The 18,282-nt window shown below is 39.4% G+C and overlaps 1 protein-coding gene across 1 annotated transcript in view; it reads left to right on the forward strand.

Moving 5' to 3' along the window:
• Window positions 1–7,657: 7,657 nt before the first annotated feature.
• The window catches only part of IMPACT (impact RWD domain protein), a 28,158-nt gene continuing 17,533 nt past the window's right edge, over window positions 7,658–18,282 (forward strand). The window contains exons 1-4 of the mRNA XM_045527568.1: window positions 7,658–7,803; window positions 8,903–9,031; window positions 9,855–9,907; window positions 10,934–10,996. Coding sequence (XP_045383524.1) covers window positions 7,768–7,803; window positions 8,903–9,031; window positions 9,855–9,907; window positions 10,934–10,996 — 281 coding nt within the window. The 5' untranslated portion in view covers window positions 7,658–7,767. The remainder of the gene's footprint in view (window positions 7,804–8,902; window positions 9,032–9,854; window positions 9,908–10,933; window positions 10,997–18,282) is intronic.

Below are 18,282 nucleotides of genomic sequence, written 5' to 3' on the forward strand. Positions count from 1 at the left end.
GAAGACAAACCACAAACAGATTAAAGATACATAAATTGGATAATTATTGGATACTGATTCATACTGTGAAGAAAATTATACCGGATAGTGGTCTAAAGTGGGAAAGAAAAAAAAATCACTTCTGTTATGGCACGCACAGCTAGACCGTGGTGTTCTCCCATCAGACATAAACAGTCTCAGGGCACAACATATCAGATAAGGTCTCTCTGTGATTGTGATGGAACAAGACAAAAAAAACAAACCCACTCATAATTGTGCCTGAGCGTAAAGGAACCACTAAAATTACCACACAGCTCTCTCTCCCAGCTAAGTAAAGGCTGCTTCTGTACCAAGTGCAGCTTTAGCCCCACTCCATTCCTCCTACAATCCACAGCAACCCCCCTTCCTTGAACACAAGTGGAAACCCTGCAACAAGTCCCTTGTAAGACTTTCTTACTGAGACAAGTTTTCTTACTGAGACTGTTTTGTCAAAGTGTATGGTCTCACTTGCTGCCTCAAGCATGGATAAGCCCAACTTTGTTGGATTACAGCATGTTTCTGGTGGTCTTTGATTAATAAGCATTGTTGGGGCTCAGAAACTGATACCCCAAAATATGGCACTTTGATATGCTGGACTACAGAAGCAGCCTCAAGGTCTCTTTGACCGCCTTCCCCCCACCATCAACCTCCTGTCTCTCTGAAGTTCCCTTATCTGCCTAAAGTCTGGACCTGCCAAGGAATAAAACCTCTGGTCTCTTCCCTGAGTTTTCATTAACTTATTTCATATTGCAGGAAGAAAGACTGAAGTCTTTCAATATACTGGGACAGACTTTTGTCATATCCATTGTCTGCTCTGTGGCCTCAAGAGACTTTGTTCCAGGCCATTTTATGTTCTCCAAGTCCATTCACTTTCCCCCCAAAATCATTTACTGTCCCTTAAAGTGCCACATTTCCCCCATCTCCGCTTCTCTCTTCCATATCCCTTTCCCCTGTGAAGAAAGATATATAAACATCTATGCCCCATTGGGTAATCATTATCCTGCGATTTCTCTCATGCCATGCCCATTAAAATAAGATTTTGTATGCCTTTTCTCCTACTAATCTGCCTTCTGTCAGCTGAATTTTCAGTGAACCTATAGCAACAACCATGGGGAGAGGGGAAAAATTCTTTGGTTAGGGTGGTCAGGGAAGTCTTTGATAAGGAGATATCATTGTGCTGAGAACTGAAAGGTAAGGAGACAGTCATTTGAAGATCTGGGGGAAAAACATTTCACTCAGAATGAAAAACAAGTAACTTGTATTTCTTAACCAGCATTTTTTGACTTCACACATATCTGCTCTGAACACTGATTTTTGAGGGAAGGGAGAAACTAGTTCTATTCCCATTTTCTACTTGTGGTCAAGAAAAGCTTTTAGAGAAAAAGAAATTTGAGATGTCATGTAAAGAGGTAAGGAAGTGGAGTGTGGAATAGACTTGCACTAAGACAGCGTAGGGACGCTGGATGCTGAGGAAGGCTTGTCTCTGGGTTTACCCCACTCCCACTTCCACCCAGGATCCTGTTTCCTGCTGGCTATAACCCAATCCTTGCTAAAGTTTTAACATTAGTTAACAATAGAACTGGTAACTGTCCCTTCTAGATGTACATGCATTAAGAAGAATCTTCTTGAAAATGAAAAAATTGGGAGGAGAGGATGGGTAAATTCATACTTAATGGGTACAATGCACACTATCTAGGGATGAGCACACTTATAACTTTGACGGAAATGGTACAAAAGCAATTTATGTAACCAAAACTTTGTACCCCTGTAATGTTCTGAAAAAATAATAAACAAATGAATAAATAAATAAAAATCCTCTGAGGGATTGCATATACTTTATTTAAGAGGGTGCGAAAAACACTGAGTAAAAAGATTTGTCATTTAAAAAAAAAGAAAATGAAAAATTCAAAAAGAGTTAATATTTTTGGAAAGTGGGAATTCAGGCCCTTCTTAATATTGAATCAGAAATGGATATAATAATAACCTTGAACTACCATCTCCAGGGGAGCATGAGGCATAACGATACTAAATGGGGAGTGCTTAGCAAAGAATGTTCTATTAATTTCACTGCTCCAAGATTTTAGGGAGTGGGAGGAAGGAGTAAGGATTCCTTAGTCAAATCCTTTGTGAAGAGCTACATACTATTGACCTCCCTTGAAGATTCATATTACACATAGAATATTAAGGGCTCAGAGAAATTTAACATAAAATTATCAGATGAAGTCGAACATGGTGATGATAAACTCAAATGATCACAGAACACCTCCCTTGACCACTCTATGCGCTGAGAGATTAATTGCTGTGGAATAAACATTTGGACACACTGTTAGTGGGAAATCACTCACTGCCCTAGAGGTCATTAAAATACTTGCATACCTCCTTGGGGGATGGGAGTACCTGTTTCTCAAACGGAGGTGCCGACTGGAGGTGGTGTAACAGGGTCCTCACCGCACAGTTTTTCTAGGTTAGCCCTAGTATCACCCATTAGATGTCACTCTTCCAGTCCTTTCAAATCTCCTGAAGTCAGGAAATGCCTCTGGCTCCATTATTTTTTCTAGCTATGTTTATTGTCAGCTAATCTCCCCAGGTTGCAGTGTTAATTATGGTGACATTAAAATATTAAAGGATTTTCTCCCTGCCTTAATTACTTGCCAATATTGACTGTTTCCTTGACTACTTCTTTAACAGAGCTTCTCCATAAAACTTACAAATTAATATCCAGCATTTTAATCTTTGGCCATAGTAGGCAGAACTATTGGCCAGGTACAAATAAACAGCACAAAGAAAAGCAGTAGCCTTGGCATTCGTTGGCCTGCAGTCTGCCACATTGGCTTTCATCATCTGTGAGCTAAGGTAAGTACACAGAGAATAGCGGGAAAGACTCATTATTAATAATGTGCCAAGATGGTTTGTGTTTTGTTTTAAAAATATTTTAAGAATATATTTCCCTAAAGAAAATATTTCAGAAGAGATAATATTACTACAAGTTAATACCATTAAAAGATAAATTTAGGTCCGTTAAAAATGTAATGAGTTTATTTGAGCATTCAGGGGTTCATGAATTGGGCAGCACCTGACCACAAACAGTTCAGCACTCTGCCAAGGTAGGGAGAGGGGAAACTTTTATAGGGTGTTTGCAGAAGCAAGACAAAGAAAATACTTGATTAGTAAGATGAAAAGGCCCTAGATATTAGCTGCTGGTTTCTGATTAGCTAAGTCTCTAGTTAGAGGTTAGCTGGTGGTTTCAGATTGGTTAAGCTTAAATTTACATTGAGTTGGATTTCGGTTCGCTTACATAGGAAGCCAAGTCACTGGAACCATCTCAGCCTGATGGGCTCTGAGTTAATTATTTTAACAAAACTATATGAACAGAATTCACCTGTGTTACAGGGTATCCTAAAGCAGTTTGTGCTAGTCTGGGTCTTGGAGAAGAAGACACCAAGATGAAGTTAAATGTGCAAGAAATGTATTACAGGAAATACCTGTGCGGGAAAATTGGGAGGGAGCCTGAAGAGGCTCAGAGAGCCATTGAACTGGTGCTAATCTGACCCTGAGTGAACGGGGAGAAAGAAAGGAAGGTTGTGTGGCAGCAGTTCTAAGGCAAGTTCAGCAGGGCTTGGAGCCTAAGTCCCGCATCAGAGCAGTCTCGTGACTTCCAAAGGTGGGCCTGCCTGAGTAACTCTGCCATGCTTTTGTGTGAGAGCACCCCATGGAAACATGGTCTCAGTGCAAGCATAGTAATAGATCTCAGAGCACAGTAGCTAGGGCCCTCAGTCAACTACTCTCCCTGTTATTTAAAATCTAAGAGGTGCTTTTTCATGGTTATAACACAAGATTCCTGAAATTTAATGTGCATAAAAGTCACCTGGGGATCTCACTAAAATGCAGATTCAGTAGGTCTGAGGTGGGGCCTAAGTTTCTGTATTTCTGACAAGCCCTCAGATAATATGCTGTTGGTCCAGAGATCTCACTTTGAGTAGCAAGGGCCTAGAGAATACTTGGAAAAGCCCTATTCAAACCATCTAAATAGGTTATTGAGAGCTCTTCATAGGCTTAATGCCTCACCCCTGATGTGATAGCCAACTCTGTTGCAATCAGATGTACACAATTCTAGGTTAGGTTTTTTCCATTCAAATAACTCACTCCCCTTTGCTATAAAATCACAGCTGTCAACCCTCTCTTGTCACACTACTTGCATAACCCCTTTATGATCATCTCTGTACCAGCTGCACCTGTGAATTCACTTTTGGCACCAAGAGAGGGCTTTGGCCCTCTGTGATCTCAATCACATCCCTTCCCCCTTCCATTATTTGGTTTGGACAGTTTATATTTGTTTCTCAATCTTAAGCAAAAAGTTTCAAGCCCTTACTTCCAACAATATTGGGCTCCAAAGTCCATGCTATACAGAAATTGTGGTTCAGCCAGTTATCTGTCCCTTTTTCTAGGTGGCAGTTCTGAGGGATCTGGCCACACGCATCTCCTCCAGATTGCCTGAGGACTTCTGCAGGTACCATCCTAACCACGTAGCTATCCATCTATCATAAAAAGATCTGCTGCCTTCCTTCACTCTGGCCTCTGCATATCGTAACTCAATTCTCTACACAGTGTATACTGTGTAAAATAGCAGTTTTCAGATTTTTCTAAAGCCATGGAATTCTTTCTTCAAAAAAAGCTTAAATGAAATACATACGCTGGTATGGCTGAAACAGTGGGAGATGAAATTAGAGAGATGATCAGGAATATACCTTGTGAGTTAAGGTATCTAAGTGTTATCGTGAAAGCAAGGGGAAGCAAACAAAGGATTTCAAGGAAGGAAAGACATCAGATTTGTACATCTTGGATGATTACTCTAGCAGATGTGAGGGAGTAGGATAACTTGAAGGATAACTAGGAATGAAGATTATAAGGGATATTAAGGAAACAGAATCATCAGAACTTGCTACCTGGTTGTGGAGGCGACTAATGAAAAGAGTATAGTATGTCTCCCAAGTTTCAAGCTTGGGCAATTACCGATGCAGGAGCTCAAGGGTTGCCAATTATTGAACTGGGGAAGATAGGATGAGGAATGGGTTTAGGAAAAAGCTATTGAGTTCTGCTGTGGACATATTGCGTTTAAAGGAGACAACCAGTAACCATTTGAGTAAATGGATGTAGAAATCAGCAGAATCTGGCTTAAGAGACCTGTCTTGTATGCAGGACTGTGTTATTGATTGAAGAGTATTCTCAGCCTTTACTTAGGCAACTATTTGAAGTTCACACTAAATAGTCTTTTTCAACTGAATTGTCTATAAAGTCTTGTTTTCTTCCAATATGTTCTTCAAAATATAGGTTGCCCACTACACTTGTTACTTCAGTAATTACTTCTCGCCTTCTCTTTCCAAAGTGCTCTTTGCCTATCCAAGTTTGGGGCCTTATTCAGCATTCTGTGCTGGCCACATGCTTAAAAAGGCCAGAGAAATAGGCAAGGGATTTTTTGTTCCCTTTGGCAGAAAGTCATTTCTGTTTAGAATCTGAGCTCAAAAGGAGACTTAAAGGTGGTAGCTATGAGGAAATAGGAATTAATAGAAAACTATGGGTGCAATCTATAGAAAATAGCCTCAGTTTCTATATGTGCAAGAAAAGAAGTACTATATGTAATAAATTGGATACATTATGCTTTATTTAGAAGGTTAAGTTTAAAAAATTTTTACTTTTACTTTTTTTTTTTTTTAGAGACAGGGGTCTCACTATGTTACCCAAGCTGTCCTTGAACTTCTGGCCTCAAGCAATCCTCCTGCTTCAGCTTCCTGAGCAGCTGGGATTACAGGGGTGTACCACTACACACAGCCCTAGAAAGTTAGGTTTTAATGTGGTGGTTTTCAAACTTGGGTTTTAAATTTCTACAGGGACCACTGAGAGGGAGGGAGGGTTGCTAGGTAGTTGGGATTTCAGCGCCATTACCACTATTTTCAGCCAGAACAACCTCATTTGTTTTACATAAACTTTCATTGAGGACAAGATTCCATGGCCTCTTTTAAAAAAGTGTTTTAAGTGTGAAAACCACTATTTTATGCAATAGAAGCTGTAAGACATATGACAAGGTCAGTGATGAAAGAGTTCAGAGTAAAGGAAAGAAAAAAAGCTGTTTAATAATAGATGATAACTGCAGTAAGCTTCAGGCCCTTCTTTGTGCTAGTAACACAAAAAGACATCACAGTCACTGCAATAAGAACTTTTTGGTCAATGATGAAAACCAAAACTATGGCAGTGGTCTCATAAGCTTGCAATACCATATTTTCACTGTACCTTTCCTATGTTTAGGTACACAAATACCACTATGTTACAATTGCCTGTCGTATTCAGTATAGTAACAGACGCAGCACAGACTAGCAGATGTGAGGCCATATAGCCCAGATATGTAGTAGGCTATTCCATCTTAAGTTTGTGTAAGTACACTCTATGATGTTTCAATAAAAACAACAAAATTGCCTAATAACGCATTTCTCAGAATGTATCTCTGCCGTTAAGGGATGAATCACTGTACTTCCAGTCCATTTTATTTTTGAATTTACGTTTGTTACCTCCACATCTTAGCTCCCTAAAGGCAATGAATGACATAGGAGTTTGCATCTCCAATGTTCAGCACAATAAGAGCCTAATAAATGTCTGTTGAATAAATCCACAGGCTTATATTCAAAGCAAGTGGAATTCTTTACAGGTACCGTACTTAGGCAGTGTACCCCTAACTCAGAGGAGAGTTTTATTTATTTTTCTCTACAATAATGTAAGAGTTTTAAAGGGGGCCAGAAAAATGTCCACGATTAAGGTTTTGAGTTTTTGTGTATATGTGTGTGTGTGAAGAAAAGTGACAAAAGAGGGGATAAAATGCCTTGTGAAAAAGAGAATAAACGTCTCGGTTGAGGTGTCTTAAATAAGGTGACCGATATAATCCATAACCAATGTGTTAGAATGTGTCATTGAACGGAAGTGGTGTGAACGAGGCAGAAATGACACAAACTGATTCACGTTTTTTGGATAATGAAACAATGATCCTTATGTTGATAGGCATAATTAGTGCCTCATAGAAAAGTTGTCCTCAGACAAAGTGCTCAAGGACACGAAAGAAAACTATCTCAGTACAACAGTGAGTGGGAGAGTTACGTTTTTCCTCACGCTTTCAAAACTGCAGCCTGCCCTCTTTTGCTCTCCTGTTTTTGGTAAATCAAATCTAGCTCTGCCAAAATCAGACAAAATAACTTAAAACATGTTTTTTTTTTTTAAAAAAAACAAAAACAAAAACAAAAACAAAACCCTGCCGTGAAATGTACAGACGAGTCTGGGACTGTGGTTGAGTCCCTTTCCAGGATGCGGCGGTAAACTCGATTTCCCAACGTCTCCCAGCGGTTCCGATAGAGCCGAGGCCACACGGGGCAAGCAGAAGACCCCAACCCCGGCGACCTTGCAGGAGACAGAGCCGAGAAGGCCTCCAGCAGCTCCTCGGGCGGGCCGCTTCTCCCTGCTCTCTGCCAAGCCGGAGGAGAAGAGCAAGCAGCGGACCCAGGCGGGGAGCCCCTCCCACAGCTCAGGGGCCAGGAGCCCCTCGCACCCCCTGGCCCGCAACCCGGAAGTAGATGCGGACGGCGCGGTGCGGCCCGGTTGAGGTTCCGGGTCGGGCCGCGCCGCAGCCCGCGCTCGGCTCGCAGCCGCAGCGCTCCGCCCCCGCGCTCCGGACCTGGCAGGCGGCGGCCGCGGGGCCGTTCCCGGGGCCACATGGCTGAGGGGGACGCAGGGAGCGACCAGAGGCAGGTGAGGCCCCGGCGGGGCGCTGACCCTCCGGGCTCGGTTCGGCCTCGCCTTGCGGTCCCAGGCCTCGTCAGCCGAGGGGCCCTTCGTCCGGGCCACCCCGGGTCTCGCCTGCACCGCCCGGCCGCGCCGCTGCTGCACTGCGTACGATTTTCCCGGAGCTGCCCCTTGGTCGAGCGTCCTCGGGCCGGCGGCTCCTCTGCGGCTACGGCCTCGGCCTGCCTGGACCGTGTCCTCGTCAACCATTAGCACGCGACTAAGCAGCTCCGGGCCGAAGGCAGAGACCCGGTTTCACTCTGCTCCCTGTTGCCGCCAGGTCACCTTGGATAAACCACTTAAGAAACCCGGTTTACGCCATTGCAATTGGGAGATAATACAGACCTTGCAGTTGCCTGAGAGCCCACCGAGTCTTAGTCCTCTTGGCCTTGAGCTTTCCCTGTGCATCGTTCACGTGGGCGCGCATAAGTCTTTTCCTACAGGGCAGTGAGGACAAAATGAGATGATACGAACGAAGTCAAATACATACTTTGCTTCTCATTTTTCACTCTTAGGTCCAGTTATTTTTCTTTTTTAACCCCAAGCCAAAATAATTTCTGAAATGTTTTGAGGGTTTGATTGCCAATAAGACCCCCAAACACCTAGCCACGTGCTTCACCCTCCCAACCCCCCTCAAAAAAAAATCAAAACCAGAACAATGAGATACACCGCAGGAATATAGGGATAATGTGTGGTAATGGCATGGGGCACGGGAGTGAGGGTGGAGATTACCAGCTAAAAAGAGAGGGTGAAATAGAGAAGATAGGTTTGTGTTTTCTCTTGTGCATCTCACTGCAAGATATGGAGTGCATATATATTTTGGCTCAAAAGTGGTCAAAAGCACAGTAATGTGGTAGCAAGGCACGATTCAGTCATTGCAATGGTGTATGGCAACCACCTAGAGAGTACAACATGGTGCTAATAACGTGTGGCCTGCTAAGGGGCTTTTCCAGGGATCCTTCATCCAGGCTAGTGATGCTGTATGTAAATACCTTATAAAGTAGTAAGAATAGGTTTTTAGGATTTGTACATTTGTTGACTTTTTTTTTTAATCACCTTCTTTCAGAATGAGGAAATCGAAGCAATGGCAGCCATTTATGGAGAGGAGTGGTGTGTCATTGATGACTGTGCCAAAATATTTTGTATTAGAATTAGCGATGATATAGATGACCCCAAATGGACACTTTGCTTGCAGGTATTTTTCCCCCTTCTCTACAGCCATTTTTCAGTTACAGTATTAGACATAACGATTAAGTGTTATATTCTAATGATTATTCTTGTGTGTTGTTTTCTTTATTATCTTTGTTGTTGGCTTTTTGAGTGGTTGATCATCTAAACATATGGGTAATTAAATCTCAGATCACTCTCAAATCATGCTTTAATTGATAGTTTCAGTTTTTCTTATCGCACTTCTTTGAATTAAAATGTTAGTGTACCATTGACAGACTGGAGTTTTGCTTCTTTTCATTAGCTTCTCCATCTAATAGAGAATCTAAACCTGGAAAGATGGCTAACATTTGTGAAGAAGAATGGGTTAGTCATGTAGGTGATTCACAGAATAGATACTGATTTCTTCATAAAGTAAGAATCAGTTATAGTTAGGACAAAGCAAATGGATGGCTTTCTTAATGCTTAATCTTTGATGACTACTAATATATGTTTTCAGCATAAAAGGTGCTAAATTGAGTTTTTGCCAGTGTTAGTTTTTATAATAATACTGATTTGAAAAGAAATGTGTATGTTTCTCTGTTATGTGTTAACTATTTCATATATTTAACAGTGTTTCATGGGATATTTTTCAGTATTTCTTCGGAAAAATGCCCATAAAATGTTATAATGCCACTCTGTCCACTTGGGGTTAGGGTATAATGCCCCTGTTTCGGTTTTCCTTTTCCTTTAATCCCTGTCCTCCTCCCCCTTATTTTCTAACACTTTTTGTCCAGTTACTAGCTTTATAAATACAGTTATTTTTGAACTTGATGAAGTGTAAACAAATTTGTATTTGAACTGCATTGTAGGTGATGCTACCGGATGAATACCCAGGCACAGCTCCACCTATTTATCAGTTGAAGTAAGTTTTATTTCTATATTTATATTTTTATAAAAAGATTATACTTTCAAAGATATTTCTTTATTCTATACATTGTGTTTATATAGATACCTTTCTTATTAAAATGTATATAGAAATTTAAAATATCTTTTGGGTTTGATACAGAGGATTTAAATAAATTAAATTATATAAAACACATTGAATATACCACTTAGTAGAAAAGAGAATCACAGAGTTGATAGGGGTAAAATATCTACGTAATTGTCTTTAGAGATGAGGAAGGAAACCTTCCTCTTTAGACAACCTAGTAATCTAGAAACCTTGGCCCTTAGAGTTTCTCCTAACTTCCTTACCTAGCCATAGTTCCTTGATGTGCCTCTGCCTAAGACTGCTTGCCTTCCAGGAATTACCCATGATGCTTCGTGTTTCTCTCTGCCCCCTTCCTTCATTGTTGAGGAACTATTTTCATAACAGTTCAAGCTTGATCTTTATGAGTCATGACCTGTTAATGCGAGTGACCTTTCATTTACCTTGCCCCCTTCACTTAGTAATATGTATAAATCCCTGGGAACAGAATTGTATAAAAATTTCAATTACTAGAATTCTTAACTACTAGTGGAATTATTTTTTATGCAAGTGTTTTAAAACCATAGTATTAAGGCTTAGTATTAATAATGGTTCTGTACATTTTTAGTTTTATTTATTGCTGGCAAACAGTGTGAATCTGGAAATTTAGATTCTAGAACCTGTTCTGACACGTAAACTTAGGCAAGTTTATGATACCCTATGAACCCACCCTTGATTTCTAAATCATTACAATTTAATGTTAGTGTTGCTTTTGTCGTGGTTTCTTGGGAGGACTGAATGAGTTAATGGTAATGAAAGCATTTTGGAACTATATGGATTTACACAAATGTAAGACAACTTTTTAATGAAAATAGATAATTTTTAAAAGCCAAATAAAACCAATTTGTGATTTAATCAGTAATTTGTTTGAGACATAAACTCAATACTTGAATAATCTTTTTATATTTTATTTAATCTTAGTGCTCCTTGGCTTAAAGGGCAAGAACGTGCGGATTTATCGAATAGCCTTGAGGAAATATATATGTAAGTGACAGGTGATTTTAAAAAATTCTGTTAGCAATTATATTGTGGGCTTTTTGTAGAAACTGATATGTTAGAACCTTTCTGAACTTTTTGTTAAGCCATTTTGTATTAACAGAAAGGATTCCCTTGAAGAGTACAGAAAAGGTTAGTTATATAATTTCATATATCCATCTGACAGCTTCTATTTAGCTATAAAAATACAGTAATATTTAGAGCTAATAGCTATAAAAACATTTAGTCAATTTATGAATGTAAATTCAGAGATACTGCTCTTATTTTGATATTTTCATAGGCTTTGTAGAATGAAATTGGTAACAGCAGAATACTAAGCTTACTTATTAAATTTGTATGTATTTTGGTGATTTCTCTCATATTAGTCCATAATTGAAATACTGTGTTTTCATTCATTCTTTCATTCCCTCATTTAACAAATATTATGTGACAGGCACTGTAGTAGATCCTAGATAGCAAAAACAGAAATAGTATCTTTTTTCATGGTATTTAGAATTTACTGGAGGGAGAGATACTCCTTATAACATTGTAAAAATGAATGTAAAACTGTAGCTATGATAAGTTCTACAAAAGAAAAATAAACAGAAATAGTTGAATTTAAAACAAGACCTAACCTAATCTAGGAAGACAGAGATGGCTTGTTCAACTTAACAGTTGAGTTAATTAGGGGAATATAACTCCAGTGAGAGGCCACAGCTTGCAGAAAGGCTCAGTGTGAGGGAAGTTGGCACATTTCAGGAAACAGTATGGTGATATGAAGTGGTAAGAAACAGAGGAAGGAAAGAAGGGAGTATGTAGGAAACTGACCTGGAGAGGTAGGCTGGGGAGCTCCTGTGGAGTTTTGTAGGTTACATTAAGGATTTGTCTTTATCCTAAGAATAGTTGGAAGCAGACAAGGGTTTTAGGTATAGGGTACCATGAGAAGATTTGGATTTTGAAAAGATCATCTTATTTCTGTTTGGAGAACTGGTTGGTTGATAGTTAGAATAGATGTGGGACATTAGTTAAGAGGCTAATGTAGTAGTCTAGAGAAGATACAACTGTGATTTAGATAATTTTAACTAGATTTATTAATTTAGTAATATAAATAATGTTCTAGAATATCACTTTTACTCTAATCCAGGATCTAGTAAGGATTGTATTATATGTTCTAGGTGGCCACTCCATTTGGTACAGTGAGAGTACCCCCTTTGTGTCCCTGGGATCCAGGCCAGGTTTCTTTTCCTCCTAAAATATTTAATTAGAAAATGGTAAGTCATTGAGGAATCATTCTACGTGTTCCTTCTTAGAGCAAGTATGGTCTTCCTTGGGTTCCCATTTAGTGATTGTGTCATCCTTAGCATGTAAATATTATTCTTCAATTAAATGTTTTCTAATACCTTTCCCTAACTTTATTGGCCACTCTAACTTTTGTGCCCACTCTAACTTTTGTGCCCCTCAACAAACTTCTTTCTGTAATCCTTTATTTACTCTTATTTGCCAATTTATCTCCTTGCTTAAAGTAGAATAAGATAAGTATACTGCAAATTTGTTCACTGTTAACATCTGAATTGTTCATCTGATGGTCATTTTTCAGCTCTTACCTAACTTTTGGTGGTATTGACCACTTCTTCTTTCTCCGAAAAATCTTTCCACACTTGGCTTCCATTGTATTGATTATGTTCATCAGTTAGATTTTTTTTTCCTCTCTGCCTATTCCCATACCAGAAAGTCCTTCTTTTACTAGGTAATACCCTCCCACAGTACACAACTTGCCTATTCTCCCTGACTAGTTCAGTGGAACTATTTGAGACTTAGGAAGCATCAGAAGTTACAAAGCAGTTTGTTTGAAAGATAGACTATGGGTCATACTGTCTCGTTTATTAAAAGGTGGAGTAACCCCTGTCCACTGGTATTATTTTGATACATGTGGTCTAAGTAAAAATATACATTTTACTTTTAAAACTTTTTTTTTTTTTTTAAGAGACAGGGTCTTGCTATGCGGCCCAAGCTGGCCTTGAACTCCTGGGCTTAGGTGATCCTCCTGCCTCAGCTTCCTGAGTAGCTGATATTACAGGTTTGCACCACCATGCTGGGCTTTGTTTCTAAAACTTCTATGTGATACCTTTTGATATTTTCCACATAATTTTTCCCAGCAGGGGGTGGCAAATGAAAAATATTGGCCTTTAAAAATTAAGTATGACATAAATGTATGAATATAGTTCTTAATGCTTATAGTTTTATTATGATTCTAAATATTATAACACTATGGAGGTTTGTGTATTTATCATACTTTTGAATACTAAATTTGATTTATGCTTTGGTAAGAAGATGAACTACAGTATAGTTAGTTGCCACACGTTTATTGAGCATTTCCTGTATGCTGGCACTCTTAGGCTGAGATTAAAAATTAAGATCAGACCAGGTGCGGTGGCTCACGCCTGTAATCCTAGCACTCTGGGAGGCCGAGGCAGGTGGATCGCTCAAGGTCAGGAGTTCGAGACCAGCCTCAGCAAGAGCGAGACCCCGTCTCTACTAAAAATAGAAATAAATTATCTGGCCAACTAAAATATATATAGAGAAAAAATTAGCCGGGCATGGTGGTGCATGCCTGTAGTCCCAGCTACTGGGGAGGCTGAGGCAGTAGGATCGTTTAAGCCCAGGAGTTTGAGGTTGCTGTGAGCTAGGCTGATGCCACGGCACTCACTCTAGCCCGGGCAACACAGCGACACTCTGTCTCAAAAAAAAAAAAAAAATTAAGATCAGGCCAGGTGTGGTGGTTCACACCTGTCATCCCAGCACTTTGGGAGGCTAGGGCAGGAGGATCCCTTGAGGCCAGGAGTTTGAGACCAGCCTGGGCAACATAGCAAGACACTTTCTCTACAAAAAATAAGAAAATTAACTAGATATGGTGGTGCAAACCTATAGTCTTAGCTATTCAGGAGACTGAGGCAGGAGGATTGCTTGAGCCCAGGAGTTCAAGACTGCAGTGAGCTGTGATGGTGCCACTGCACTTCATCCTGGGCAACAGAGTGAGACCCTCTCTCAATAAAAAAAGAAAATTTAACATTAATGTGTACCAATACAATGTAATGAGATAATTGCTAAGAAGTTTGACCAAGTGCTATAGTAGCACTTTTTGAAGTTTTAGCAACAAACTGTTTCTGGGAAGGTGGGTGACGTTTAAGGGAGGGTTCCATTCTGAAGGTGACCTTTGAGCACAGTGTTTGCCAGTTGATCAAAGTGAGAGGACTTTTCTGGCAGAAAGAAGTGTGAGAGCAAAATCACGTAGGTGTGAAGCAACCTGGCATCTTCAGAGTTTAGCAAGTAGTTTAAGAGGCCAGGTATATAAATTGAGGTAGGTATAAAAGGAAAGACCCTCTAAGCTGGGATAAGGAGTTGGGTGTTATCTTGTAGGTTCTGGGCATTTTAGGCAGGGAAATGAAGTAATCAGATTTGTGTGGCAGTGTGGAGGATAGGCTAGGGGGTAGGGTTGGGGTTGAGGAGTAGTAAGTAGAAAGGCCATGAAGAGTTTGAAGGAAGTGATGAACAGTAGAGGAAGAGCAGTCAGTAATTCAGGAGGGCTATAGTGGAGACCTTTATTAAAGCAACCAGAATGTGAATGGAGAAGAATGCTTGGTTTAAGAAATATTTTAAAATATAAATTAGGATTTGGTGATTGATTAGATGGAGATTAGTTTGATTGTCATACCTAATTTTTATTTAAATATTTTGCATGTAGATATTTTGAATAAATGAAAATAACTATTTTAATAAAACGAAAGATAAATAAATTTCAGATGCTTAGAATATTGTTTAAAAGAAAATGAAAGGGATTAAAATTTTTTATAGTATTTGAATTTGTGATGATCCATTTCAACAATATTTAATTTATAAATCCAATAAAATAATTTTTATAATTTCCTACAGCTCTTCACATTCTGATATATCATGGAGTCTTAGATTTTAATGTTGGTGAGTGAGGCTTGTCAAAGCAAAAATTGCACCGTACAAAGTTAAACACGCAACGAAGACTTTATTCAAGGCTTCCACAATAGGGGAGAGAGGCCAGAACTAAGTCTGAACTCAACCCCTCTGAAACAAAAGGCAGAAAGGTTTTTAAGGGCTAGGCTGAGCTAGTAGAAAAGTACTGGAAGATGTTAGGGGGACCATTAATTTTTGTTGAGAAAGACATTCCTGGTTGTAAAATGGACAAGAGGCTCCTGTAAAAAGTTTTATACATACCTCAAAGGGGCAGAGAAGGAATTTACAATGACAAATTTGCTAAAGAAAGTACTCTACGAAAAGGGAGGTCAGGGCCTAGAGTTAGGAAGAAGCCTGTCTAAAGTTTAGTCAAGCTGAGCGTAAGGCCTTTTTGGCAAGGCTTCTGGAGTCAGTTTTTGAAATGACCTCCTTGTGTCTATTTTCTCATATGTAAAATGGGGATAATATCAGGATTAAATGATGTACTACACGTAATATACTTTAGCACATAGTAGCAGCTATTGTTTTTGCTGTTCTTATGTAAAAAATCATCTCACTTTGAAAATTTGGTGACTGAAAATCAGGTCAAATCATTTGTTTAAGACCACACACCCTAGTGCATTTTAGTGAATAGCTTTACCTTTATGCCAACAAATATAAATATTAGAAAATGAAAGCTACAAAAATTAGAGCTGTAAGTAAAATTAGAGTCAGAAGTAACTTGACTTTGTTTTGGTTGTTCTATATGGAATTGTTATTCAAGTATAGTTATTCACAAAATAGATCAAATAAACTAACAATTATTGCCGGGCACAGTAACTGGAATTAGCATCTGCCATCCCAGCTACTCTGGACGCTGAGGAGGGAGGATGGCTTGAGCTCAGGAGTTAAGGAGCAGTCTGGGTAGTATAGTGAGATCCCAGTCTGTAAAGAAAAAAAATCAGTTATTAGTTCAGGTCTTTTAGTAAAGTTAAAACAACTTTTGTTCTATACTTTTTATATTTAGATACTTTATCAAAATTTTATTTTGTAGATAAAAGCCTGGTTTCTCAATCTATAGTAAGCAGTTCTCAAATTTTGTACTGGAATCCCTAGGATTTAGTAGGCTTCCTCCAGGACCATTTGGGGAAGGGGGGGAGAGGCTCAGTAGGCAGGACTCTCAGCTTTTGTCTGTTTAATTTGCTTCTGATTCTATAAAAGTGTTCATTAAAACAATGGAAAAAGTTTGAAAACCAGTTTTTTTTAAAGAATCACACCAATTCTAGTGCGTAATTAAAAGATATAAATGAACTATTATCTCAAGAGAAAACACGAATATAACAGTAACAATAATAATAAACTAGGGGGAAAAACTACTTTCAGCCGTAGTTTTTTGGGGTCTGGGGAAAGAATGAATTTCACTTTACTCAGGAAACCTTTTATACCCACTGTGACTTCCTTTTACGCTGGTTTCAGAAATAGTCTTGTTAAGTGCTAGTGAAGAAGGAAGCAGTCAATAAATGCTGCTTAGCAGAAGTGCTGTTGTGTATTCCTCTATAGGAAGCCACGGGCCAAGGGAAAGGAAATACGGAGTAAATGTTTAATTTTTACTTTATTATGGTAGAAAAATTACTTATTAATTATAAAATTCTTCCAAGATGTTATTTTTTAAAAAGTCAGAATTTGAATGCATATTCACAGAGGGATGATTTTCCTCTCTCAAGATGGGGGTCTACATGTCTTGTATAGCAGTGGTCCTCAACCTTTTTGGCACCAGGGACCGTTTTCATGGAATACAATTTTTCCACAGACCAGGGAGAAGGGGGGATGGTTTCGGGATGATTTGAGCACATTACATTTATTGTGCACTTTATTTCTATTATTATTACATTGTAATATATAATGAAATAATTATACAACTCACCGTAGGTTGGGGACCCCTGTTTTACAGAGTAAGTGGTCAGTAAACAGTAGGTATTAGTATCATTACTTAGGATGATGGTGATGATGTTGTGAGGAATTCAACAGAATGAGGTTAGGAGATGGAGAGAGTTACATACAAAACCATAAATTTGTCAGGGTAGTGATTATATACACTGTGAGAAAAGGGACCCTGGTGCTTGATGTATAGAAGCCCTAAAGATTTATTGAATGAATTTAGCCAGACGTGGTGGCTCATGCCTATATTCCTAGAACTTTGGGAGGTCAGGTGGGAGGATCACTTGAGCCCAGGAGTTCAATACCAGTCTGAGGCCCCTCGTCTCTAGAAAACATAGAAAAATTATCTGGGCGTGGTGGTGCATTCCTATAATCCCAGCTACTCGGAAGGCTGAGGCGGGAAGATGGCTTGAGCCCAGGAGTTTGAGGTTACAGTGAGCTATGATGACGCCACTGCACTCTAGCCAGGGTGACAGAGCGAGACTCTGTTTCAAGGGAAAAAAAAAAAAAAAAGACATTAAATGAATTAAAGAGGTTCACTTGAAAGGAAACTACTTTGTAAGTTTTTCATTGTTTTCCAAACCTTAAGATAAGTTTATTTAAAAATTTTTTATGGACAGGCGTGTTGGCTCACGCCTGTAATCCTAGTACTCTGGGAGGCCAAGGCAGGAGGATCCCTTGAGCTCAGGAGTTGGAGACCAGCCTGAGCCAGAGCAAGACACAAGGATACCATCCCCCGCCTACTAAAAATAGAAAAACTTAGCTGCTATGGGTGGTGGCATGTACCTCTAGTCCCAGCTACTTGGAAGGCTGAGGCAGGAGAATCACTTGAGCCCAGGAGTTTGAGGTTGCCGTGAGCTGGGCCGATGCCACAGCACTCTAGCCCAGGCAACAGAGCAAGGCCCTGTCTCAAAAAAAAAATTTTTTTTTATTTCTTATACCCAGAAATTGTAGACCTTTAGAGACAAGGTGCTTTAAACCTTTCATTTTATAGATGAGGGAAAGAGTTCAAGTGGCTTGCTTGCCTAAGATTCAAGTGGCTTACTTGCCTAAGGTTATAGCTATTTGGTAGGAGAACAAAAATGCAGTCAGCTTGAGCTTCGAACTTCAGTCCTGGGTTCATATTCCAGCTCTGGGCTTCTTAGTGCTTATAAGACTGTCTTGGAGAAGTTAATTGATCTCTGTAGGTTTGTTTTCTCATTTGTACAATGGGGAAATTATGCACTTCATCAGACACTTGGGATTAAATGTGTTGATATATATAATGTACTTGGGGCTTAGTATATACTCAATACATTTTACTTTGCACTGTCTCTGTTACTCTGAGTCTTTAAGAGAGGATAGGAATGGGAATTGTTTAAAAGAAATTCACCAACATTCTCAATTTTTTAAAC

Source organism: Lemur catta, chromosome 16, assembly GCF_020740605.2.
Source record: "Lemur catta isolate mLemCat1 chromosome 16, mLemCat1.pri, whole genome shotgun sequence".
Classification (NCBI taxonomy): domain Eukaryota; kingdom Metazoa; phylum Chordata; class Mammalia; order Primates; family Lemuridae; genus Lemur; species Lemur catta.